At 35.7% G+C, this 26,337-nt stretch overlaps 3 protein-coding genes and 1 pseudogene across 7 annotated transcripts; 1 reads left to right on the forward strand and 3 right to left on the reverse strand.

Annotated features, from left to right (window-relative positions):
- Positions 1 to 281: 281 nt before the first annotated feature.
- On the reverse strand, positions 282 to 2,124 carry LOC17883960 (annotated as a pseudogene).
- Positions 2,125 to 4,192: 2,068 nt separating this feature from the next.
- On the reverse strand, positions 4,193 to 10,704 carry LOC17884440. The gene is made up of 11 exons (XM_006289518.2): positions 8,443 to 10,704; positions 8,057 to 8,296; positions 7,673 to 7,802; positions 7,064 to 7,216; positions 6,754 to 6,968; positions 6,597 to 6,666; positions 6,208 to 6,414; positions 5,638 to 5,867; positions 5,270 to 5,348; positions 4,997 to 5,134; positions 4,193 to 4,802 (listed from the first exon to the last, which is right to left on the reverse strand). The coding sequence occupies exons 1-11, from the start codon at positions 10,344 to 10,346 to the stop codon at positions 4,602 to 4,604; spliced, it is 3,567 nt and encodes a 1,188-aa protein (XP_006289580.1). The 5' UTR covers positions 10,347 to 10,704; the 3' UTR covers positions 4,193 to 4,601.
- Positions 10,705 to 12,152: 1,448 nt separating this feature from the next.
- LOC17882300 (zinc finger CCCH domain-containing protein 55) lies at positions 12,153 to 15,754 on the reverse strand. 2 transcript variants are annotated; one of them, XM_006287181.2, is made up of 8 exons: positions 14,525 to 15,754; positions 14,059 to 14,238; positions 13,691 to 13,870; positions 13,500 to 13,603; positions 13,174 to 13,416; positions 12,753 to 13,065; positions 12,621 to 12,672; positions 12,153 to 12,527 (listed from the first exon to the last, which is right to left on the reverse strand). In XM_006287181.2, exons 1-6 carry the CDS (start codon positions 15,466 to 15,468, stop codon positions 12,779 to 12,781), a joined length of 1,938 nt encoding a protein of 645 aa, XP_006287243.1. In that variant the 5' UTR covers positions 15,469 to 15,754; the 3' UTR covers positions 12,153 to 12,527; positions 12,621 to 12,672; positions 12,753 to 12,778. The 2 variants fall into 2 exon arrangements, with proteins under 2 accessions (XP_006287243.1, XP_006287244.1); XM_006287182.2 differs by having other exon boundaries at positions 12,753 to 13,068.
- A 6,059-nt stretch (positions 15,755 to 21,813) lies between these two features.
- Positions 21,814 to 25,615, forward strand: LOC111830077 (ATP-dependent RNA helicase DBP7-like). Of its 4 annotated transcripts, XM_023781052.1 has the most exons (11): positions 21,814 to 22,573; positions 22,683 to 22,768; positions 23,116 to 23,358; positions 23,658 to 23,819; positions 24,006 to 24,081; positions 24,164 to 24,249; positions 24,507 to 24,600; positions 24,683 to 24,829; positions 24,923 to 25,008; positions 25,166 to 25,271; positions 25,367 to 25,615. In XM_023781052.1, the coding sequence occupies exons 1-10, from the start codon at positions 22,111 to 22,113 to the stop codon at positions 25,223 to 25,225; spliced, it is 1,503 nt and encodes a 500-aa protein (XP_023636820.1). In that variant the 5' UTR covers positions 21,814 to 22,110; the 3' UTR covers positions 25,226 to 25,271; positions 25,367 to 25,615. The 4 variants fall into 4 exon arrangements, with proteins under 4 accessions (XP_023636820.1, XP_023636817.1, XP_023636819.1 ...); XM_023781049.1 differs by lacking the exon at positions 25,367 to 25,615 and having other exon boundaries at positions 24,923 to 25,255; XM_023781051.1 differs by lacking the exon at positions 25,367 to 25,615 and having other exon boundaries at positions 24,695 to 24,829; positions 24,923 to 25,255.
- The last annotated feature ends 722 nt before the right edge of the window (positions 25,616 to 26,337 follow it).

Genomic DNA, 26,337 nt, shown 5'->3' on the forward strand with positions numbered 1-26,337 from the left:
AACTAAATCGGTTGTTTGGTTAGTCCGCCAACCAATATAATTGAGTTTAGAATCATTTATTGTTGGTTAGAAATAAAATGAAACTTAACAAGAAAAAGTCATATCTTATGACCTCATATTTTTCCTTTCCGAATTGGGTTTGACATTATGGTTCCATTTATTTCAATTTGTATTTAATAACTTTTGGAACATTTTTTTTTTTTTTATCTTAGTTATTTTCGGTCAAGATAATTCAAAAAGCTTTTATTAGTCAGAATGTAAAAAACCAAAGCGAGGCTTGGATGAATATGAATCTATGCATTACATGCATCTGATGAATACAATAACAATATTATACAAACTATTAGGCTATGAAATGAAAAAATTTTAAAGTCAAAATATTTGACTTACTATTTTCTTTTGACAACTAGGACAGGTCGAGCCTGATATAATTGACTCCAACCAATATCAGAAGATATTACAAAAGGATTTAAAGCTTCTTAAAACATAACAATTTAGACCAACCAATATATGCCCACAAGTACGGCTCATGCGGCTTAGAGTAATCCTCTTTCCCACAGCACTGTTTTCATCTCTTTCATTGATTTTTCCATTTCATCACAAATCTTGTGAGGGTCAGGTATGACGGTAGGATCAACCGCCATGGAGATTATCATTTTCTCCGCATAACTTATGAAATGCACTAACAATGCCTATCAAAGACAAAAACATATGTGCTGGGAGATATCATTTTTTTAGTCTTTTCATTTGATTGAGCACACAAAAGGATTACATACATGCGAGTGTCCGTAAGAGCTTGGAGCTATGTAAGCGATAGGATGGCCACGAAAACTGATTTCTTCCATAGGACCAATGACGTTTGAAACGCATGTCGTTGTGTTCCTCACCGGTCGATCGAATAATTCTGCTGCTACCTATTATGACAATAGAGTTTTTTTTTTCTATGTATTAGTTTTTCCAGAAATTTGCAAACAAATCTCATATTATTTATTACCTTAATATTTATGGACTTTAATATTTACCATATTGTCCGTTTAAATAGTGGGAAAGAGATGCTTGTGTAATTCCGAGTAGAACATCGTTGATAGTCTAGCGCAAGAGAAAGCAAATACAGTATGTACTATTCGTTAAAAGTAATTAAAAAAAAAAAAAAAAGAGAAACCCTCAAGTTAGTCATGAACATATATAAATCATACCGTACCATGTTCATAGCGTTCTTGATATGTTTAATGTCATCTAAGGAGACAATTCGGTGAAAAAATATCTTTGGATAGTTCCTGGTATTAGCACCGGCTTTTAGAGGTGTTTTTGTATCCTTCAAAAACAGTATAGTCGCGAAAAGCAGCAACATATCTACAGTTGTATTCCAAATCAGTGTCATTGTAGAACCAATGGTGAGTATCGATCTTAAGAACCAGCCTTTTTTCCTAAGGCTATGCAACACCTCGCCCCGCCGTTTCACTGGAGGGACAGCAGTAGAAGACGTGCCCGGGTCTGATGTTTTATGGGTACATTCCAGTAAGAGTGAACATAGGGACATTCCATCTCCCAACGAATGGTGAGATCTTATTACACCGACTGCTTCAGCATCTGTGGTTTTGACGTTAAGTATGTGAATGTCCCACAAAGGTCTTGATCTATCAAGAGGAATCACTGTGAGACGTGAGTTGTAATCATCGACGAAGCTTTGTCCATCTTCACGTATCTCTTTTGGTTCTATGTATGGTACAGTTACATGGTCTTCTACATTGACTTCCGTATCAATCCATTTTGCACCATTATCAGACTGTGAAGTTAAGAAAAATAGAGACCGAAAATTATGTTTCAACTTGAATCTCACGTAGGATTAAAGTACGCAACATATATACGAACCACAAAAACCACTATGAATATATAAGAACGTGCATGTGGTATACATGTTTAAGTTGGTTATACCAGTTTGCTGGAGAAACGAGGATGCTTGTAGACATTATGCTTCAAGGCATCAAGAACAACGTCGGGACTAATCTTTGTTTTGAAACCCATGATGGTGACGGCACAATAATCTATTCCCGGCGATTGGAATACACGCGCCATCGGGCTGAGCGGCTCCTCTTCCTCATTTGTCAATATTCTTCTTTTCATGATAGATGCATGTGTTCTTCTCTCATGTTCCAATGTCATTTATAACGTAAAAATTATAATTGGTCATTAACAAAAAAAAAAAAAACCAAGTCGGGACAGAGATATACTAGTTGTTGTTTTCACGATAGTAGTAAGATTGCACTTCATGTGGTATATGAGTGACGACAAGGTAATAGAAAACAATTGTGGGGCTAAATTAAAAATACCTATACAACTTCGAACACCGTTCGTCCATAAAAATAACAAGTGTTTAGAGAGTCTATTAGAGGTAAAAAAAATAAAAAAATTTATCACTTCCATTATGCATTAACTCAATTAATTTAGTAGCTGGTTTAGTACAATTGAGACAATTATCCAATCCCCTTTACTATTAATGATACTTTTTTTTATAGTAGTAGTAGAAAAAAGTAGTTGCTTCCAATTATCACGCATGCATTTATCTAAATGAGTAGCATTTGTTGCTTGATCTAATCATCACGTGTTACATATATACTGTATAAATTAAAACTATGATTAACTTTTCCAAACAAATTTGTGAGAAACTTATATCTAATTCAACTGATAATTTTCTTTTTGATATCTAGGGTTAATTTTTTAGCTAATGTATGATATCTAAGTCATCGACTCGAGTGGTGTATATATCTACTTTTATAAATATATATATATATATTACGTAACTTTCTTATCTCACTCACATCTCTCTATTTTCTTATCTATTATCTCCAAGACAGCTAATCTTTTAATTATTTATAGTTATCAAATGCATGGCGGCTTATGCTCTTGCTAAATTGTGGTGCTGCATGCCAATATTATAAAGGTAATTCATAAATTGTGAGTCTTAAAATGCCATCAATGTAGGTGAGACTTTGAGAGATCAGACATTATTATTTCATTTGGGGCCTTATCCTCGTCAATTGGGAAGCTTTTCTTTTTGGTAGACCACCTACATTTGGAAATCAAAATACTAATAAAATTGGTTGACGACAAACGATACCGATTTTAATATTAAACAAACATGAAAAAACAAAACAAAAAGACTTTGATATTTTCGTCCACTAAGTTTAACGATGTTAAATCATTGGGTAATAATCTGCATATATATTAGAGTTGGAATACAGTTTAATCATACAAAATACTTAGTAGTAGATAATAAGTAAAAAATAAATAGGCTGACCAACTAGATTTATAATTATCTGTATAACACATAATGAAATACTTATTGGTGGACTTAATTAAGGCTTGCAAGGCAATTGACTCTTTCGAAAATGAAAGGACTAGTCTGAAAAAGATGAGTTGTTGTTATCAGATTTCAAATACGTACCGCTAAACCAAAAAGGAACGCAATGAGACTCAGTAAGAAGGAACACGATCTCGAGTCTCGACCTGTCTCTTCCTCTACCACTACCAGTGGGCAGTATAACAAAAGGAAGCAAATGATAATGCCACAAACAATATAAGCGCATTAGTTGTCTACTGTTTCTACTTTCTAGACATGAAAAATGTGCATATGCCTTAGTAGGGTCTGCAAAATCTTTACAAAAAAAGTTGTTTGTCTCTAAGGTCCTAAAAATAACTATGAGATATATGTTCGTTTCAATTTAGTTTAATGATGCAAGTTGATTTTTTTTATAGGACATTCAAACTCACCCAAAAATAACTATGAAATATGTTCATTTCGATTTAGTTTAATGATTGTGCAAGTTGATTTTTTTTTTATAGGACATTCAAACTCACCCAAAAAAAAAAGAACAAACAAAGCTAAGATTTCAATAGAACAAAGGCTAAAGCTAAGATTTCAGCTTTCATGATTTTACAACAGAAGCTCAACACTAAACGTCAATTCTGCATCCATTCCAATGGCAAAAAATAATAATGAAGGACTTTAAATTACAATTCAAACTGAATAGAAATTTCCATTGTTGTAGTCTCATGAAGACATGAAGACTCCATACAAATTTATAATTATCTTGAAAATTTGTTTACATTAAAATGAACAGTTAATTTATATATAAAAATGAAAAAGAAAGAAACACGTATCATATATTTGTTTTGAATGCAAAATCAAATCTATATGGCTTTTTTTTTTTTTGCAGAAATCAATGAATTGAGTGAGAGATGAGATCTAATTCTACAATCAAAACTCAAAAGGGTTAAAACAACAGGAACTTCAAACGAGAGAGAAGAAATAAACTTTATAGATGTCGTCTGCTTCAAATTCCACTTTACGTTTCCTGTGACCCTGTACAACCTTTCTTCACATGGAGACCAATGCAGATGTCTCTGCCTCACAAACAAAACGAGTATACATTTATAGAGAACTCTCCTTTTTCTCCATCACTTGCGTAAATTTTGTGCAACTCGTGTGAATCGGACCATCTGATAATACTATCCAGCGCCTTACCAGCCTGAGTATTTGCAGGAGACTCAACTTTTGCTGCTGAGGAATTTGGTTAAAGATGTCTTCGAGATGATTACAGTTACAATGGGTATCTGTTTGATCGGCTTGGATCAAACCCCCTCGGACCTGATGGGTCTCTACGCGAACTCCATCCTTCTCTCCAGTTTCTTCTACTGCCTTTGAATGGATAATTAACATCTGTGTCGGCTCCAGATGTGCTGCTTCCATCACGTCTCTTTTGCAAATTTTGCATCTCTTCTTCAAGATCATACTGGGAACGCTGCAAAAGCACCACAACATAAAAAAAAACTAAATATAACTATAGGAAACACTAGGGGTGCACAAATCCTTTAGAAGAGAAAACAAATGTCGTATCATTGAAAAACTTTCATCACCTTCCTTGGACCACTGAATACTATTTTCTTAAGGAATATAAAAACAGAGCTGAGGATGATATCGGTTCAGATAATTTACCTTTGCAGGGTCTGAAAGCACGGCATATGCTTCCCCAATCATTTTAAATAATTTATCGGTATCTCTGCGCACTTCTTCTCCTATCTCCTTCCATAACCTCTCATCTTTAGTCTCATTTCTTGTCAAAGACTGACCAGCCTTCAAATAATGATAACAAGATAAAAGGTAATTTTAGGAACTTATAATTGTCGGTAGCTATTTGCATTCCGCATTTAAATCGATTTTAGCAGAACCGCAAGCATGCGGAGTTGACATTTTCAGCATATGAAATACCTTGTCGGGATGATGTTTGAGTGCAGCCTTCCTATACGCCTTTCTGATATCTGAAGCCGAGCATGATGGTACAACACCCCTGCCACAAAGTAAGTCCCGTTCTGATTAACAAGTTTTGACACAATAATCACATCTGTGCCACAAGGTTCTCTCCATATAGTCACCCAAGTTTCCCTGAACATCCATTCACCCGCAAAAGCAGAATGACAAAGGAACAACAGATTTGTGCAGTCTAAACCAAAGGTCTTTGACTCTTTTTCCAACGGAAATGAGATTTTGGCATGCTTCAATTCATATAAGAATTTTAAAACTAGAGAACGTAATGGAGCCATTAGTGGAATAAAATTAACGAAGGATAGTCTACTTACAGGACAAGGTACATATCCAATGAATTTTCTTTCCTTGACTTCTCTTCCAGCTCAGAAAGTCGTGTACGAGCTTGTCTTATGTCATTGGTCATACTTGTGAATCTGTCATGAATTCCAGAGGTCTTCTCTTCAATTTGCTTGGTTAGAATATCAACATATTTCTCCATATCACTTGCTGCCTGTCCATAATCCCTAATCATCTCAAACAACATGGCCCGTCTAGAAATAGCCTGATAATAAAGAAAAAGTTTAACAAATTAAGTGACACAATAGAGTACTTTTTCAGCCAATCAGACAGAAACGTCATCTTGATTCATAAGAGAATCAATGCCAAAATTTTCTGTACGTATAAGATCACACTACCTAGGAACAGGGGAGAAATGTTGCAGCTTATGCATATGAAACGTAAATAAAAACACTGACATACAGCTGGACTGAAACAAATTTACTTCTAAGAAAAGTTGTTTAAATCCAGTGTTATACGAAAGCGTTGAAACCTTTCAACTATATCCCGTGGAAAGCAGAACAAAACAAAAGAAGCCAAATAATGATATGTGTTAGGATTGAAACCTTTGAGTAATTTTGGTCAAGAGCAATAGCAAGGCTGCAGTCTGCAATAGCATCAGAAAATTGACCAAGAGCCTTATAGGCTGCAGCACGATTACAGAAACACACAGCTGTAAAAGGACGTGATTCCACATTGCAAGCCAGGGCTGCTGTGTAATGTTCAACTGCTTCAGTGTGTCGTCCAGACTGAAAGGCTTCGTTCCCTGCAGACTGTGATTTGGTGTAGAAATATCAAAACGGTACCAAAAATGAGTAGATAGTACAACTAATGTGTACTCCGCTTTTTTCATATTTTTTAATTCCTTTAGAAGTACAAGTAATTCACAGGCAGTTGGATTCTGACAAGGAAATGTAGGTTCAGAACAAATAGATGTCGCAGAAGAAGGCAATACCTTAAGGCCCAACAACTCACGTATAGTAGCAGCCAATGGGATGGAGGATTCAAGAGTTTTGTTTCCGTCTCTGTATCGGAGTGACAAACAAAAAAAGACCAGTCAGATTTCGCCTCATCTGACAAAAAGAAATGTAAAAGTTGTAAATCTAACTCACCTTTTTGTAGCAGATAGTAGTTGTTCTTGCTTCTCTAGAGAAGCAATCGCTTCCTCAAGCTTTCCCATATGGAAATATGATTTAAGCATGAGATGGCACTGCCAAATTCTAAAGTTTATGTCCTTGGGAGTGTCATGAGAATCTGGAAGACAATTCTTTCCAGCCAAATCAACTATCTGCTCACAAAGCTTTATTGCTGCTTCATACTTCTCAAGCTGCAGCAAATAAAATAAACAGGTTTCTTGATCTGTTCCACTAAGACCTTTTCCTACTCCCAGTTAGCAGAAGGTTTAAATATTAACTTTCATACCATGAAGAGCGCCTCCCCCTTCATGGTGAGTAACTTTTCAGAGTATGAACTTATCAAAAGAGTTTCTTCCAGTATTTCCAGAGCTTTCTCAACATCAGTTGATGTTCTAAGTTGCAAACGACGGCCAGCTTCATGCATGCATTCAGAAACTCTCTGCAAGATAAACAATATAATATCAAAGAAAGACACAAACACTCTTGATTAGCCAGAAAGAAGAATGATTGTCATTCTTCAGATATGGAGTAAATATTAAAATACTAACTCATATGAATAACGTAAAGAGAGAAATTCTGGAAATATTTCATATTCTGCTCACAGCGACTGAAAAGATGGTCAATCTCTATCAAATAGCAAGCAACAACTAAAACAGCACAGCATTAAATAATCCTATCGACCCACATCTCAACGAAAAAATCAGCCATACAATTAGTACAGTTCAGTCTGAAGCTTATTATTAACTAATGAAAATTACAAAATCCAATACCCAGATGAAGGACATGAGAAGAATAACAGTGCAACATGAGTCCTGTTATCATGTGCTACAATATCCATAATCTATAAGAGTTTACAAAGAACACTATATCTCTTTAAAAGAAAAGAGAACTCTACCTGTGCCTTTTGTAGACCTTCAGAAGCCTCTACAATAATTTTACGGTCCACACATATGTCACTTCCGGACTGCAAGCATTTTTTGAAATACCTGGATGCATCTTCAATCTCCCCAAGTGAAAGGTAACAACTACCAAGACAAAAAGCATAAATCAGCCAATAAGACATCATAAAATGGCAAGATATTATTAATTATTGCTAACTGAGGAAGAGCATGAACTAGCAAGCTATCCATAACAGCTCCAGCTTAGAGCACAAATGAGAAAATATCACATACATTCATTTCTCAGTTTAAGCTCTCGTATTGAAACTAAAAGTCACTAATATGATTTTTATCTCGGCTCATTAGAAAGTAAAAGAAGTTTAAGGAAGGTCGATCTTTACTTTCCAGCTCTGACTTGAACTTTGAGGAAGTTGGAGTCTATTGAAGAAGCCATCATACAATCTGCTATTGCTTCTCTCATTCTTCCAAGGGCCATGCGGGTTGCAGCACGGTTACTGTAGCAAAGCATTAGTGCCCTGAGACAGTTTCTAGAGGTTTCGGTGGTAGGTACTGAATCAATCCCCTGAGTGTAAGATTCCTCAGCTCTGGAAAGATCTCCAAGTTTATAAGCATTGTTTCCTCTGGAGGAAAGGCATTAAAAAAAAGGTCCATTAAATATAACGACAGAAACTAAGCAGGCAACAACAACAACTAGACCCTTAGAACACTACAGGAACAATAAGTAGAAGAATTTAAACGGCATGGAAATAGCGGACTTGTATACGACCTTAGTCGCCACTTTTCACATGCTTCTTGCGCTACATTAGACACATCTTTTTCCACAGGTTTGTGTAGACGAGTAAGCAGATCCCTTTCACTGGGTTTCCCAGTGGACAAGTGTGACTGCACACCAATTAACGGAGAATGTTGTGAAGATTTTAACGGTAGTGTTGCAGTTGGAAGTAAGATATATGGATCCTGCCCAAGTTTAACTGGGTTTTTCTTCCTATTGATACGCTTTGAAGTTGATAGTTGCCCCTGTACTCCCGAAAACGATGAAGCAGAGAAGGTGAAGCTGGAGCTAGCAGCATCTGTATTAGAACGGGAGTGGTCATCATTTCCTTGCTTATCAGACTTATATCGTGAAGTAACCTCACTTTCTGAAGCCGTAGCAAAAGTTTCACTACTAGTTTCCATCTCTTCCGCTGCTGATTTAAAACTTTCAGTCTCAGCTCCAGATATAGAATCTTCAGCAAACTCTTCATGATCAGCACATATCCCAGTATTACTGTCTTTAGCTTGATGGTTATTAACTTCATCCCCCTCATTAATTTCCATCCGCTCAGCTACAGCAGCTAGCTCTGCATCAAACACATCATTTGGAGTAATAGGTGGTATATTAGACGAGAAATGACCTTTGTCAGAATTCAGAAACTGATCTGATACAGCAGCAGAGTCTCTAGAATCTTCTGTCACCTCATATGGTGATGTATCCATTGGTGAATAAGCCTCAGCAGCATCACTGCTTTCATTAGGAAAAGCACTTTCTGCAAAAGCAAACTCACGTCCAATATTTAGCTGCACTTTCACAGGCTGTTTACCTCCTTTCCTTCTAGCTCTTGTGGCACCAACATTGTCCTTCTTCGCACTAAACCCCAATTTCTGGTCCAAACTAGAAAATGGGTTTACTTTCGAATTGGGGGTCTTAAAATCCATAAAACCTGTCCCCCCACTATCTTGTTTACTCACAAAATTAAACTCGGGTGTTTTTACTGTGGAGGATACATCATGAACACTTCTAGGATTCAGATGTTCACTTGGCTGTGTACCTACAAAACTAAAGTTCATCGGACATGAACTGTTAAAATCATGGACTTTCTTCTCATTCACACTCCCCTGAACTGAATCTCCAGAAAGGTTCTCATTAGTAGTCATACTTCCAACGCTTAACTTTCTGGTCAATTCATCAGATAGTATCTTCTGCCCAATATAATCCATGGACTCTTTGGATTTGACGTTATTATTTTGTTTCTGATCAGTCATACTCTCTGAAATATTCAACTTCTCCATGCTTTCCTGGATAACATGTCCTGTACTCCTCGAAGAAGAAGAATCAATATTCAGTTTATTACTTAACAGAGTTGGAAGTTCATCTTCCACATTTTTACTCGCTGCAAAAACAGAGTTGCTTCCCTTTGTAGCACCAAAATTAAAGTTCGAATGAGAATCCTTGATATTCAATTTCTGCATATCTTCAGGAAGCCTTGAAGCCAAATGTTCATTCTTTTTAGGAAAACCCTTTCCTTCACCTTCAATGTTCAACTTTCCCATCTCCTCCATAACTCTTTTCCCAATGTCTTCACCAGAACTGAAGTTCCCACCATCAGTTGATCCAAACACAAAACCCTCATTGCTGCTCCGTCCAAATCCGATCTCACTTGGAATTGGATCACCGGCGAAAGACCCACGGAAGTGAAACGGGTTGAAACTCTGACCCGGTAAAGCATCAGAGGTCCCCGAGGGCTTCAAATTCTGAGACTTTACTTGCCTTCTCACCTTAGAGAACCTGGGCTTAGAGAGACCAGAAGAGGAGCGTGGAAACGGCGCTGAATTGAAACCCGCTTCAGGGCTATTGCTGCTGCTACGACCCGCACCAGAGAAGGCAGGATTCAAGTCCCCGAACTTGCTCATTGTTTTATAGATTCTCCTTCGATTCCAATTGAGGAAACCCAAAAATAAAAACTTTGTAAGGGAGAGAAAAGTGAGAAAGGTCAGGTCGGCGACATGGGAGAAAGATAGAAACTACAAAGTCGTTAAATCGGAAAAGGAAAGCGGATATTGAAGCAGATACGATTGAATCAAAACAAGGGTATTGATAAATGTTGACTCTTTCCCCAGGAGATGGATCGATCACAAGAGAAGAAGACGAAGAAATCAAGAAATTTTCAAATTAATGGCTGATTTAAGAAAATTGGGTCATCGTCCATTGTTGTTCCAGAACACAAGAAAGCAACAAAAAAAAAAAAAAAAAAAAAAAAGGTTATTTAAAAAAAAATGATTGCTTTGATGTCGCCGTCCTTAGTTCGAGTTCCCTCATCATCCAAATTGTTCTTTCAAGACCTAAAACTAATTCAAGGAGATAATAAACCATCATCCTCATATGGTTTAACAAAAAGAACGATACTTTTACTTCACATACATCTTTTAGTATTGTTATTAGGATTGTTCACGGGACATCTGTTTCATTGATTTTAGGTTATCAATATAGTCGCAAAAGTTGCATTGTATGGTTACTATCCCAGGTGATCATTTTTTTGTTTTGTTCGTCTTTTGTGTTATAGAATACGTTTGATTTTTCTTTTTCTTTTTTGTTATTGTAGTGGTGTGTGGTAGTTTGGGTGGATAAACAAAGTTCTAGACAGCCATTGTGTTTTTTTTTTCTCAAGTCAACCAAAACATTATCACTATAAAACTGAAAAGATTATGATAGATAGGTCTATCAAAACTTTATTCATTTCAATGCCAAAGAAAATGATGTTTAGCTACTTGTTATTTATCACATAATTATTTTATTTTACGTTTATATCTCATACCATCATCTATATATATAAAGTTAGTTTTTTCTCTCATGATGCCACCTAAGCATCCACCTAAGCCACATTTTTGTTTAAACATTAAAATAAATTTAAAACATTCATTTAGTGCATATTTATATTACTTATTTAATTAATAGAAAGTTTATATAAATAAAAATAAATTATGTAAAAAAATGAAATGTGAAAATAAGAAAAACAATACTTTAATTTTTTTATTAGTGATAATAATATAATTCAACTTTCATTTTAAATTGATCATAATTTAATATTTTAAATATGTTACTGAGTTTTAGAATGGAAGTAAAATTTAAATTTATGGTAGACTAAAACAACATTTATGTAATTGTATATATAAAATTATAAAGAGGAAAAAAATGAAAGTGACATATTAGTTTATAACATGATAAAAAAGAAAAAAAATGATATTTCATAAATTAAATCAAATGTTTTTGATCCAAATTTGAGTATTGAAAGATAATAATTAAAGAGAAAATAATTATAATATTTTTTGAAAATCAATTAAAAATAAATAATAAAATATCACAATATGAATAAAAATCAACTAAACAAAATCAACTGCTAGTTCTTACCTTACGTTTTTCGATTTGTAACCACCAGCTCACAGCTCAATATGGTAGGATATATATATATACTCCAGAGTACCTACAAATTACAATTACATGGCTACATTGCACATTTGCATTGACACTATTCTAACGTGCAAACATAAACGAAGCGCACAAGAAATATTCAACGCCTACAGGAAAACTCGAGCAACGATGATTTCGAAGAACTACTACGGGCTGTACCGCTGAACATGGAAGATATTTCAACTTTCAAATATATGTTCAAAACAAAAGTCGAGATTTCTATAACTATGACTTGTAAGTTGTAATGTAGATGCACAAAGGAGGATCCGTAAATACTTATATATAAGAAACGGCTTAATATAACGTTACAGAGCTCTCTACTCTTCTCAATACATAAGAGACTCTTGTGGCACACAAACCGGAACAACCACATGAGCAACCAATACTAGAAGCAAAGAGAAACTAAGCAGAAAAAGAAAGTTCTGAAAATAGATCTGTCTTTCAAGTATGTCTTAACCATCCGTTTGTTAGTAGTATAGTATCACCTGAGGAAACTTGTGATCTTCATACTATATAATCATTCTCCTACGTTCTTTCTGTTCTCCATATTATATATATATATATATATATAACTTAGCTATACATATACATCATCCTACTTCCATGTGTATGCTTGTTTACTTTGTCTGCACACATACAAAACCAAGAACAACACATGAACATCAACATTAAACACTACAAACTCAATCCCGGATGCTTAGATTTGAACAGAAGCTTACCTTTATTACATACACTTTGGTAGCCTCATCTTATCCATAAGAAAAAAAAAACCTGCATCCAAAATAAGGGCTTTGTTATCCATACGTATAACTTGAAAGACAAATGGGGAAGAGATTAGAGAGTAGACTAACCCTTGGCATTTATGAGGTAAAATAGCCTACTGAATAAGATTATTGGTCGTGGCTGGTGGTCCATGGTCATTTGCATCAGTAGAGGAGAATCCAACTTTTGCATTAGTTTCAGCAGAGTCATTGGTTTTGTGATCATCGGTAGATGATGCATAACGGAAAAGGTTACTAGGAAGAACAAGCTCGATAGTGCTTCCAGTGTCAGGTTCCAGCATTTCACTCTTCTTAGTCCCTTCTTTTGCACCGTTTGAGTGATTATTGTTAACAGTCATTGGGTTGATTACTTGGTAAGGATGCAGCTCAGAGGTATCATCAACTACTGTCACAGCACGAACCAACAACATAAATGAGACAGGAGAAACAGTTGATCAGCAAGAATATTGACCATTTTACATTCAATGATAGCATTGTTCATTTCACCAACCTTCTAAAACGTCTGCACCTGTGAGTTCAGATTGATAATCAGGGCTTTGGTTGATGGCAGATGAAAAATAGCCAGGAGACCCCACAGAAAAGCTACGGTGGTGATTCGGTGTTATACTATTCTTGAACTCAGGAAGCTGCAAATTAATGAAACGTCTTCTTTCAAGTTCAATAGCCCTCAGGAGATCAGTCTGCTCCATTTTCCTTCTCATCATTTCACGTCTCTCATACAATATCTTCGAACCTACCACATAAAACGAAACAAGTTACTAACCCAAGGTGGAAATTTAAACTCGTTTTCTAAAATAAATATACAAGAATACTAACCAAAGTGGAAATCAGACTGTTCTCTAGGATCAATCCCAGATGGACTGGAGCACGGGGAGTAGTTTCCCCTCTCAATCTGCTGTTGTAGCATTTGCTGCTGCTTCCTGTTATCATTTGATTTACAATGAGTAATTGACAACCAAAGAAGAAAGGCTAGAATGAAAATTGAAGAGAAAAAACAGGCACCATACTTGTCCAAGACTTTTCCTTTTTCTTTGTAAGGTTTGACAAGAACACGTGAGTCGCAAATGAAATGGGGATTCCCTCTAGCTAGTACAACCTTCACAGTCTCAGGATGGGCAAATGAAACAAAGCCAAACATACGCTTCTGCTGGTAAGGGATCCGCACATCTTGCACTGTTCCAAAAAGGCTTCATAGACAAAACAAATCAATAACCGTTCTTTTCTCAAAAGACAGCATCCATGAGTTTTCAGACATCAAATAACCAATAACACCTAATTAATCATTACTACTTCTCTGTTGATTCTTCCATATAAATCTATAAGCAACATCATCTTCATCCAGCATTGTTTCAGAGAGACGGGTGTCCAAGAATACCTGAAATAAGTTGCAACGTCCTCATCCTTAAATGTGCTGTCAGCTGGGAATGTCAAGTAAATCTGTCTAGATGCCGAGTTTGACTGATCACCAAAATGCATTGCCATTAGCTCCATCCTCTCAAGCCGTCCTGGGCTGCTGCTCCAATACCTTTCATCACCAAAAGGTAGTCCACCATCTCTGCATCAAGGAGAAAGCATATTAATACTTGAAGATAATAACAACCATAAAACCCTCCAAGACACAAAGTTGCATCCGTGGAACAAAAGCTGGTAAAACAACCGAGAGACAAATAGATAGTAGCCATAAGAAAGCGCCATGCAACACAGGAAGACCAACCACAACAAATCAGACAATTGCCAGCAAGGATTAAGGACGTTAGATAAACATCTGTAGGTACATTCCTTCAAGCTATATCAGAACCAATTCAGACTAAACAAGCAAACTGGGATTAGTTGTATTTTACCTTTGAGCATGCTGTTGCAAGAGAAAATCAATTCTTTTCTCGTATGGTAACTGAGGAGCCCTACCCAGGATTTGAGAAGCCAACCTCTGCTGCTGATAAGCCAATTTCAACCTCATCATCTCCTCGTGCTGCCTCACAAAGTTTTCCATCTTCCTAGGTGAATCAGCGACAATGCCATTACCATCAACGTTATCCGGATATCCTCCGTGGATGAACTTGCAGCTGTCTCCGTTCTTGCACAAACCTCGAGTAAAATACACACATGGTTTGCATCCAGCACCAAATCCATCATCTCCGGACCCAAAAGACGCATCTGCGGAGAAACTTCTCCTGTGCAGATGGGTTTCGCCATTATCGACGGGGTAGTCGAAAGGAATCCTAGGATCCAAAGCATCCTCGGTTTTAGAAGAGGAATCGTCGAGAAACGAGAGGTAATCACTTAGCTGCTGATCATCCAGTAAATCAGCACTAGCACCAGCGTCAGGGGCAGAATCTGTAGCATTGTTCTGGTGAGGGCTCAAGGGTTTCGAGATCGGAGTATGTCTGGGTGAAATGTGGGGGTTGGTGTTCCCATTAGCAGAGGTGTTGAGTGACCAAGGAGAGGCTGAAGAAGGAGAAGAAGAAGGAGAATTTCTACGGAAATCCATAAAGCCATTGGAGTGAGAGGTTAGTCTTCCGTTAATGGGTGGGCGAGAAATAGGGTTCAACGGAGAAGGAGACGTAGGAGTAGTCGAAGAAGGAGAAGAAGACGAGAAAAGTCCCAACTGGCTCTTGACTCTGATAATGATAGATTGCAAGATAGATTCAGGACCGCGAGCCAGATGCATCAAGTCTCTCTCCCCAAAATCCTGTAAAAGCAAATACCCAATAATCTTGGGAGCATAGTCTGGCTCCAAGCTTCGAATTTTCGTCAAAAGCAAAGCTGTCGGGTCACCGGAATCCATGGTTACTTCAAAACAAAACAAAAAAGGTGAAACCTTTCTACCTTCTTCCCCCCAGAGTTGGAAAAACAAAAAAAAACTTAGATTTAGGGTTTGAAAAGATTAGGGATTTTGGAAAGCAAAGTTGAGATTTTTAAGTAGATAAGAGAAAGAAGAAGAGGGAAGAAGATCCTCTCCCTCCTCTTTGCTCGCTTCTGTTTTGATTTTTTTCCTTTTTTTTTTTTTTTTTTTGAATCTCACAGAGACAGAGAGAGACACTGTCTCTTCTCTCACTTGCTCACTCCTATCTTTATCGCTCCAGTTGGTGCTCTCTCCTTACTGGTAAAGACCACTTGGGGAAATGTTCTGCTTTTAATTTTATCAGACTAGTCTTGGTCATGGATTATTCAACTTTCTAGGAAACTGTAAATTTCCCATAATTTTTATTTTGAATTACGGGAAATGTTTGATGCTCTTGCTTAATTTATACAGACTCTGTTTAGTAAAATATGGATTCTTTTCTCTTATTACATGATGGACAAAAATGATAGGTTTGACGAGTGATATGGACTTTTTTATTTTATTAGATCAAAATTAAATAAAAAGTGAGTGATTAAGCAAATAATATGCTGTCGTTATTAACGTATTATTAACTATTTAACACCTCATCATAATGTGAATATTCTATTCTTTGTTTTGTCCTACATGGAAACCCACGCATTTTGATCAGTTAATACGGCCCCAAAAAAAAAGAAATTTAAATGTATTTTGAATTAACATTTAATAAGATTACTAAAAGATTTTGGGTACATGTTATTCCCTATTTTAATTAGTGATTTATTTTCGGTTTAGAAGGAAAATTAAGATGCCTTTTTTTACAATGATGGAAAATATAATTGCTTTTAAGGAAAAAAGTGTTAAAGAAATTTTTTAAAAAAAAGTATTTATGAGATTATGATGATAAAATCTACAAGTACTGTTAAATCAGTGTCAGAGATAGGGAAAGAGACAGCTTTTTTTATTTTACAGGATAGTGTATTTCACCCGCGCGCGCGTGTGAGATCAATCTCTTTTTTAACCCTTTTTACTTTCTTCGAGTGCAGACAACTTTTTTACTGCGCCGTAAACATTTCTTTTTCTTTTTCTCGTATATATGATTGAATAGTAATAAGTAGTAGTATGAAATAATCAAATCAAACGGTCGTGATTATCGGAACAAGAAGATAATAATTGGGTGAGTTTTGTCTCCGATGATCATGGTCATGTGTGCGTGTCTACTTGGGGTCAAGCGGTTTATTTTTGCTGTTATAAGGTTTACTTTGCTTCCCGTGGGGACCTTTTCGAAATGGGTCATTAGGCAAACAAGTCAATTACAATGACGATCTTATGTGTGTCGGAGAATTTTCATCCTCGTTATAATAATGTTTCTATTGAGGATCGAAATAGCCCTTTTCTCCCTTCTTGTATCCTTAAACAAAATATATATATATATATATATATATATATATTGTTTGAGGGATACAGATGAAATTGGACGTGTCACAAAACAAACCTAAAATAAAATTTAAGTAGACGACAAAAAAAAAATTAAAAAATTTAAGTATATATGGCCATGTGTATGTGTTCTATGGACTATGGAGTGTGGGTGGACTTTAGTTTAGTCCCATTTATGGGGATCGGTACAAATAAGATGTAGAGCATGGGATACAACAAGTGAACGTTCCGGTTTTTGTTATGGTTCGCCATAATATAGTTTCAATATATTCATTTCTACGTTTAGATTCTCACATATAACCCTTTTTTGCTTCTATTCATACAAATAACTAAACTTCCATACACATTTAAAAAAAAAAAAAAAAAAAAAATCTGAAAAGAAAATATAACCCATCAAATTCTGTTGCAAACTAGTTTAGCCTTTCTAGTCTAAATGTGACTAGTTTGAACTTATACATTTTTATTGAACTTCCTGATTTATATATAAGTAAAAATAAATTACTGAAGTTACTAAAACACATAACCAGCAGTCTAGTATTGTAATGACTAATGACAGTCAAAAAGCATTTACAATATGAGAGAGAGAGAGTTCCCAACAGTTAAACTCAGATTTTTTTAAGTAAATGATATTAGAAAGTTAGAATAATTATCAATGTATTAGAAATCAGAACCAACAAGATAAAAATGACGTAATGTGCAAAAATATTTATTATAGGAGTACATGACAATGTGTATATAAAATATAAATAATAAGTTAAGAAATACGCACCCACATGGAACAGGAAGGACATATGCACTAGCTCGCATATACGAATTTTCATGGATTTTTAATCAACCACTCACCCAATAATAATAAAACAAAGTCGCAAAATATGAGACAAAAGAGTCCTTGAGAAGTTCAACCTTTATGCACATGACCATGAACCAGCTTTTTGCTATTTACCATTTTCAGCAGCTTTTGAAAATATTTGGCTACTCCAAGATCATTCATACATTGGTCTCTTTTTCTCTTCCTTTGCATCATTATTTGGTGTTGATCTAATACGTCATTAGTTTCCATATGTTATTAATGTGTGTAGTCATCTAGACCTAAATCAACTGCCAACACTCCAGCTTACATCGCACATGAAGTTTATTTCCTAAAGAGAATATGACGGAAGGTAATGTTACTAATGTCTTCAATGGCCTGATCCTTATTTTCACTTTTATTAATGAAACTTTCTTTTTGGTGATGAATCTGTTATGTAGCTTGCAGATGTTTGGCCATGGTGGTGTGACTCTTTGTGTGATGTTAGTTGGAGGTTACTCTCGTTTGCAGACCCATATGATCCGAGAAACTACAGGTTAACTAATCCGCAAAATTCCTCACAACACCAAAACCGTTAGATCCTTAGTATTTTGAAAACAATTTTAAGACTTGTTTTCTAATAAGTTTCTTTTGATATGCGTCTTTCAAATATTGGATGGACATAGTCAATAATACTCTCCATTTTGCGGGTTAAACAAGTGACAACTAACTGATCTTAGTGTAATCTCAAATTCCAATTCTATAAAAACCTAAAATTAATCAAAGGAATATATGAAAATAAATCGAGTTTTTTTTTTTTAAAGTAACAAAAAATACATTAAAATATAAATAGAGGCAAATCATATTTTAACTTAGATTTTACTGTTTTGATCAATAGGTTCAATTAAAATATTAACTTCAACCGAACAAACAGGATTAAATTGAACAAAACCTTGATTTGAATTTCTTCCGGTGTTGAATGAAGAATGTTTAAATTGTTTTTAAGTTTTAACTAAATCCATTAAAAAAAATTGAGATAAACCGAATTTTATCCTTATAGAATATTGTTTTGGGAAGGATACAGATGAAATCGGACGTGTCACAAAAAAAAAAAAAAAGAATGGTATGGCCATGTGTTTGTGTTCTATGGACTATGGACTGTGTGTGGGTGGACTTTAGTTTAGTCCCCATTTATTTATTTATTTTTATTTTATTTTTTTTCCCATTTAATTATGGGGATCGGTACAAATTAAATAGGAAGTAGAGCATGGGATACATACAAGTGACCGATCCGGCCTTTGTCATGTCTCTACTACGTTTAGATCGAAATTAAACCATATTTGCTTCTATTTATACAAATTATACTATACTTCCACAAAAACTGAAAAGAAGATACTACAGTCCCAATCATCTCTGTTGCAAATTCCAAATGTGACTAGTTTGGTGGACTTATACAATTTTATTGAACTTATATATATATATATATAAAAGTTATTGTAACACACAACAACACATAACCAGCAGTCTAATATTGAATGATAGTCAAAAGCACTTACAATATCAGAGATAGTTCCCAATAGTTAAACTTGGATTTTTAAGCAAATGGCATTAGAATAATCATCAATGTATCAGAACCAAAAGAATAAAAGGAGGTGATGTACAAATATTATTATATACAAGACAATGTGTGTGTATAAAATATATATAAGTTAAGAAATAGGCACACCCACATGAATCTAGGAAGGACATATGCACTAGCTCGCATACATATATATACGACTTCATGGAGGGATTTTAATCCACCACTCACCCAATTAGAATGAAACAAAGTCGCAAAATATGAGACAAAAGAGTCCTTCAAAAGTTCAACCTTTAGCACATTACTAGCACGCACGAACCAGCTTATTTACATCTTTTTATTTATTTATTACTTTTACCATTTCTTTCTAACGATTATTTTCAGATATCTTTTATGACTTCTTTTCTTGTTTTCACGAAATGAAATTTCTAATCAAGTAAACAAATGATCCTTCAACAACACACTTTTCTCACGGTTCGATTGGTTAGCACTTAGCAGAGACAACCATGACCAAATTGTGGAAAATTTCGGAGACACGTAATAAGTCTTTATCGAGTTACCTAAGATTATCATTGCAACCATGTAGTACGTTTTGAAATTTCACACTGAGATTCCTTTATCGGATATGCAACCAGCAACCATGTAGTACGATTCATGGAAAAGCTCTCTAGTCACATTCATCGTAAAAGCAAAGTTCTATATTCATGTCATGTGCAAACTATGTCGTCTCTATCTCTAATATGAAAACAAGCAAAGATTTCCTCAATGAAAAAAATCATTACATTTTGGGACACAAAGTCTTGAGACTGTGATTGAGAGGGCATAATATTGTGGATCATGAAGAAAATATAAGTCGATTGTAGTATTTGCTTAGGCCAATTTTATGTTCAAAATTATAAAAGCCTGACATTTTTAATTTTTGCCACTTACAACTACATTCTGATAGCATTTACAGAGTCATGAATACGTTTTCTTAGCTACTTGTAAATTGCTTGCATCTCAAGTTGACTTTATTTTACTTTTATCTATCCTAATGTCTCTTCCAGATTCATTAGCAAATTGTGTGTCTTAAGAAATCATGCTTCACACTTTGCTCATCCAAATATATATGATCATATGCCTAAAGAAATCATGCTTTACAAAGCGTTATCTTTAAATCTAAAACAAGAATGATACATAAACAAACATTAGCCTGGAACAAGAGTGTACCTATCATTCTGAATAGCTTGGATAATGGGATCGTCAGAGAATGGAAACAATTTGGAGACTATAGCAAACACAAATCCAACAAAGGAAATGGAGCCAACGATGACTAAGAAGCCTCCCCAAAACTTCACTCTCAGAGTTTCATTCAAGCATTCTCTGTGTCCAAGTAGCATCATGTAACTACTCCTTATGTCCGGTAACAGAGATAATATAGACTAGTGATTGAGATGATCTGAATTTAGTAAAGGAAGAAGTTGAGGTAACAAGTCGTTATCTGAATATATATAGCTAGAGTAACCATCATCAATTGCTATAAAATCCTAAAATCTAATAACAAAAATCATTATCATATTAAAGCCAAAGTTTCTTAAAGGCCAGTCTTTAAAAGACTAAATTGTCCTTCCTTCCGTGCAGCAGAAGCTACTCTTATTAAACCCCTTCCCTCCCTTCTTCATTCTATCTTGATCATCCAACAACTGCCATTTTCCCTCTCACTCTACAAAACACGAAAGATTGTTTCTCTCTGTTGTTCCTCCAAGAACAACGCCGTTTCTTTTTTTTCACTTCTCTTCTTCGTCGAAGAACAACAGTTCTGTTTGCTCATCTCTCTTTAGTCTCTGCACACGACGATGGAACATCCGGATTCTCCCAACGCAAATCATCGGGGTTCTCCTAACGCAAATCATCCAGATTCTTCCGACGCTACTCCCCCTCCTTCGCCGGTAAGTTTCCCGATTAGGAATCGATGAAAGAAAAGCTCTTAGCTTTGCGTGTACAAGATTTCAATTTTCAAGAATTCTTATAGGGCCAAAGTTTTGTTCTTTCTTTTTTTGTGGAATCGAGAACCGGTTTTTAGGGTTTGTTTGGGCCTGAACTTTCCAATTCTTTATGCAGTTTTAGTTTTCGGGCCTAAAGTTTTCTGTTTTCTTCTAGGGGGCAATCGCAAATCATCCCGATTCTCCCGACGCTACTCCTCCTCTTTCGCCGGTAAGTTTCCCGACTAGGAATCGATGAAAGAAAAAGCTTTTAGTACTTTTTTTTTTTTTTTTTGAAACACGAGTACAAGATTTCACGAGTACAAGATTTCAATTTTCAAGAATAGTATAGAGCCAACGTTTTGTTCTTTCTTTCTTGTGGAATCGGAACCGGTTTTTAGGGTTTGTTTGGGCCTGAATTATCACACTGTTTACGCAGTTTTAGAATTTGGGCCTAAAGTTTTGATTTTTTTTCTTTTAGGGTGCAATCGCAAATCGAGCAGCAGCTATATTACTGGACTTTCACAATACAGAGTGGATGCCGCGTTTACTCCCTTCGATGAGAAATTTTCGGCAGAGATGCGCTCATATAGGATGCATACTCCCAGTTACCATTGGTTGTGGGTACTGCTGTTTAAATCACAGTAATATGGCTTCTACTTCTTATGGGAGTTTATCCTTCCACTACATTGGCGGTTTCACAGATGCAGATGAGAGGCTGAGGACGTGCTGTCTTTGTCTGTACAATCGACGTAGAGGGTTACAAGTGGGTGTCCCAAATCTTTCCTAGGGGAACAATCTTTACCACGGTTCCATGGCAACAAACTCGGGTCTTCCGCACAGACATGGAATCAACTACTGATTGGCTATTTTTCACCACTCCACCAACTAGTTACGCGGCAATGAGCAACTCAACCTTGAAGTGGCACGCAAATCAGCGGAGAGTGGTACACATTGAAGGTTACGATTCTGTTTTTCATACTATTCACAACCTCAGAACTACTTCCAAAGTTGAAGATCCTGATTTGGCGTCGACGTGTAAGGCATGGCATCTGCATCTATTTCAACGTGGAGACCACTCTCTGTATTGCCTTTCATATGGCGGAAAAGTAGATGCCGAACCATTGCTTCGTAGTGAGAGATGCACGAAAGATTACCATCTTCCTCCAGATAACACTCCTGATGATTCTACTCCACCACGACCTCGAGGCCATCTCGTTCTTGTAAAGAAAAAAAGAGATGATTTGCCAAGGGAAACCCAAAAAAGCTCTTCGGGTGTTTGTATTAAGAAGTTCTTGAGTAACTACGGTACTTTGCCTATGAACTCTCTGTCCAGTTTAAAAACGTTTATCAATGTCCAGTTTAAAATGATTAGTATTTAGCAATTAAAACAGCAATGAATGTTTTAAATGTGCAGGCTTTAACATTGGAAAGGAAATATATTTCCTAGGAACATGGGGTAAACATGTGAGCGGATGTGGCAATTGGGGTATAATTGTTCAGGTAAGTACGCTCTACTGTCTAGTATAGAAGCTTATGCTTACGGATATGGTTATTTGATTATAGAAGCTTATGCTTACTAAATATTGGGTTCTGCTAGCTCTTTCCTTCGTAATAATGGCAGTCTCCTTTGTGAAAATATTTTTGATTTTAATTTGAAGTCAGCAGTGCATAATGCCCACAAAGAAACAGATCATGTATTCATTCACACCTTTTTCGGATGCTAGTTAACACTGCCATATCGCTTGTATTATCTTTACATAACATTCAGAAGAATTGGAATTTGCAGGTGGTAGTCAAATAGTTTTAAAGCATTGATTTGATGATCTCATTTTTCATTGTTTATACAGCTCAGGGAACTTGAGAGGGGAGTTAATATCTTTGTTGCAACTCCTGGCCGGTTAAATGATTTGCTAGAGAGAGCTAGAGTCTCCATGCAGATGATTAAATTCTTAGCTCTTGATGAGACAGACAGGATGCTGGACATGGGTTTTGAACCACAAATCAGAAAGATTGTTGAACAAATGGACATGCCTCCACGTGGAGTGAGACAGACAATGTTGTTCAGTGCTACATTTCCAAGGGAGATCCAGGTTGGTTTTACTTGTCCACGAAACACCCTTTCCTTGCTCTTAAATTATATTTTATCGAAGTAGCATGGTAGTTATTTGTCAAGAGGATAACAGAGGTCTTTCTTTTGTATTTGTAACTTTGTTCCTAACCAGATCCATGATGGGGAACCTTTAATGATTTAGTTTTAGAGTGGTCAAATGCCTTATGAGTGTTATGTTTCGTATGTGAGAACAGCTGCATAAAGCATAATATTCAGCACGCACAAGACTGATCAGTTCTTAACGTTTCTTTTATTAATACTTTATTTGTTCTTGTACAGAGACTTGCAGCTGATTTCATGTCAAACTATATATTTTTGGCTGTGGGAAGTGTGGGTTCAAGCACTGATTTAATTGCCCAAAGGGTTGAGTTTGTCCAGGAGTCTGACAAGAGAATCCATCTCATGGACTTGCTTCACGCGCAGAGAGAGACCCAAGACAAGGTATTGCGACAGTCACCTTCTGTTGTTTACTTATCCAAGATTTATTATCATGTCACATGAACCATAATTTGTCACGCTCTGACCAATGCTGGCTTTCTTCTCTTTTTATAAACAGCAATCATTAACATTCCTTTTGCTCTAGTTTTCTTTCTGGTTAAGCTCACGTATTTGATTCTATCTTCATAGCTTGTGAGAGGGAAGGAGATGTGTATTACTACTGTGAACCCGTGTATCACAACTGTGGATTACATTCGAGGTGAAGGTAAAACCATACTAGTTTGTGAATTGTGATGCTAAGATCCCTTGTGTTTTATTTATTGTTCATTTTCAATATATTTTTGCAGGTTTGCTGAGTAATGGTGGGAATTCTATTGGTACCATAGTAAGCAAGATTAAGGGGGGATGTTGCAATTGGTGTTTGGTCGTTCAGGTATTACCATATTCTAATACTCTGCGGGTATATGTTAGCTTTTGCTCTGTGTTTTGTGGATAGAAAGGTGTAATATTCTGATATAATGGATCACCCAAATTTTTTGCTATTTGGCCACAATTGTGTTGTCTGCATCACTTGTAGAGTACTTTTCTTGTTAAGCTCACGTGTTGATGCTATCTTCTGAGCTTGAACCTTTGTTTATGAGTCACTGTTGGTAAATTAATGGAGATGGAATGTGATTTATTGTTATACAGGTTGACACGGAGAATACTGGATATTTGCATGATAAACTTACCTCTAATCAAAAAGCAAGTTCTTCAGATACAGAGACCGTCATGAGTAACTACGGTACTTGGTGCATGACTTCTCTGTCCAGTATAAATAGGAAATATGGTTTAATGTTAAGCAATGATCCCTTCTAAATGTGCAGCCTTTCATGTAGATGATTTTGAAGAAATATTGAAGTATTGCTGGGGTAAACAACTTGTGGGAAGGGAACGATATTTCCATGGCAGCGGTAAAAATGTGAGAGGAAAGGACCCGTGTATAACTACTGTGGATTACATTCGAGCTGAAGGTAGTAACATTTCTAGTTTGTGAATTGTAATGCGAACATTATCAATCCCTTTGTGGTTTATTTTTTTTGTTCATTTTCAATATTTTTTTGCAGGTTTGCTGGGTAATGGTGGGAATGCTATTGGTACAATAGTGAGCGATTTTAAGGGGGGATGTGGCAATTGGTGTATGGTGGTTCAGGTATGTTGGTATATGTTGGCTTTTGTTCTGTGTTTTGTAGAGTATTTTTTTGGGTTACGGCCACTTGCTTATGCTATCTTCTGAGCTTGTATCTTATCTTTGTTACTGGGTTACCATCGGTAAATCTCTGAGGATGGACTGAGATTGTGTTCTGCAGGTTATGGATAGTTCTGAAGTTAGATTTGGATGGAAGGTCAACAAATCTCAGGCGAAATAAGAATATAGTGAGAGAGATAACCAGTCACTTAGCATCTTTTGAGGAGGTTTGTTGATTTGTGCATGCATTATTTTTTTACTTTTATGGAGGTTTTATATGTGTATACTATGTTTATTAACCAACTCCGCAATTTCCTCTCAGGTTTTCTTTTTTACAGCAAGAGTGGATGTGGCCCTGGATTAGTATAGCGGATGTGGCCCTGGATTAGTATATTGTTACTTTTAAAAAAACATTACATGTAAAATCATTTTGTGGTGTGTGGTGCTGCTTTCTAGAAAGCCGCCTCCATATTCGTCTTATTGGCCGGAGAAACATTGACTTCTTCTACATTGACTCAAAAAAATTTCTGTCCTTTAATTACCATCTAATTGTCTATGATTTAAAAAGATACTGGCGTTTGTTCTCCCGCAAGTAAATAAAATCAATCTTTGACCTACGTGAATCAGGTTTAAAAGAAAAAAGAACTACGTGAATCAAATTTTGGTTTTGTGGTTTCTAAATATTAAGTAGTTACTAGTTAGACTCAACACGTTATAAATTCACTAATATCTGTAACAGGACCTAATTTACAAGGCCAAGCCAAAAATATAGGATTACATATCCTTAACACATACTAAACAAACCCACTAGACCAAACTTCAATGGGTTTCATCAATTGAATATAGAACGAAATATAGAATATAGAACGAACAGAAACCTATTAGAGAATCCGGTTAGCAATCTACCTGTTTATGAGGTATCTTTGGAAAATTCACTAAATTAGATTAACGTACACAATTTTCATGGCTATTTTGAAAAATCACAAAATAGCCCCACAAAAGTCGCCAAATCAACCGAAATCTATACTATAAAAAAGTTGAAGCTAAAAGCTCCTTAAGTCGTCCACATAGGATATTAAACAACCAATCGAGATTAGACATCTCAATGTTTAACAATTTTGAAATTACAATAATCTATAGTAATATTTTTTTTTGTAAAAAGGAAAATAATAATATGTATGAAAATAAAATATATATAAGCTCTTTAATTTTGAAATTACGATAATCTATAGTAAGATTTTGTAAAAAGGAAAATAATATATATATATATATATATGGAAATAAAAGATATAT

The sequence above is a fragment of the Capsella rubella genome, unplaced genomic scaffold (assembly GCF_000375325.1).
Source record: "Capsella rubella cultivar Monte Gargano unplaced genomic scaffold, Caprub1_0 scaffold_6, whole genome shotgun sequence".
NCBI classification, from domain to species: Eukaryota; Viridiplantae; Streptophyta; class Magnoliopsida; order Brassicales; family Brassicaceae; genus Capsella; species Capsella rubella.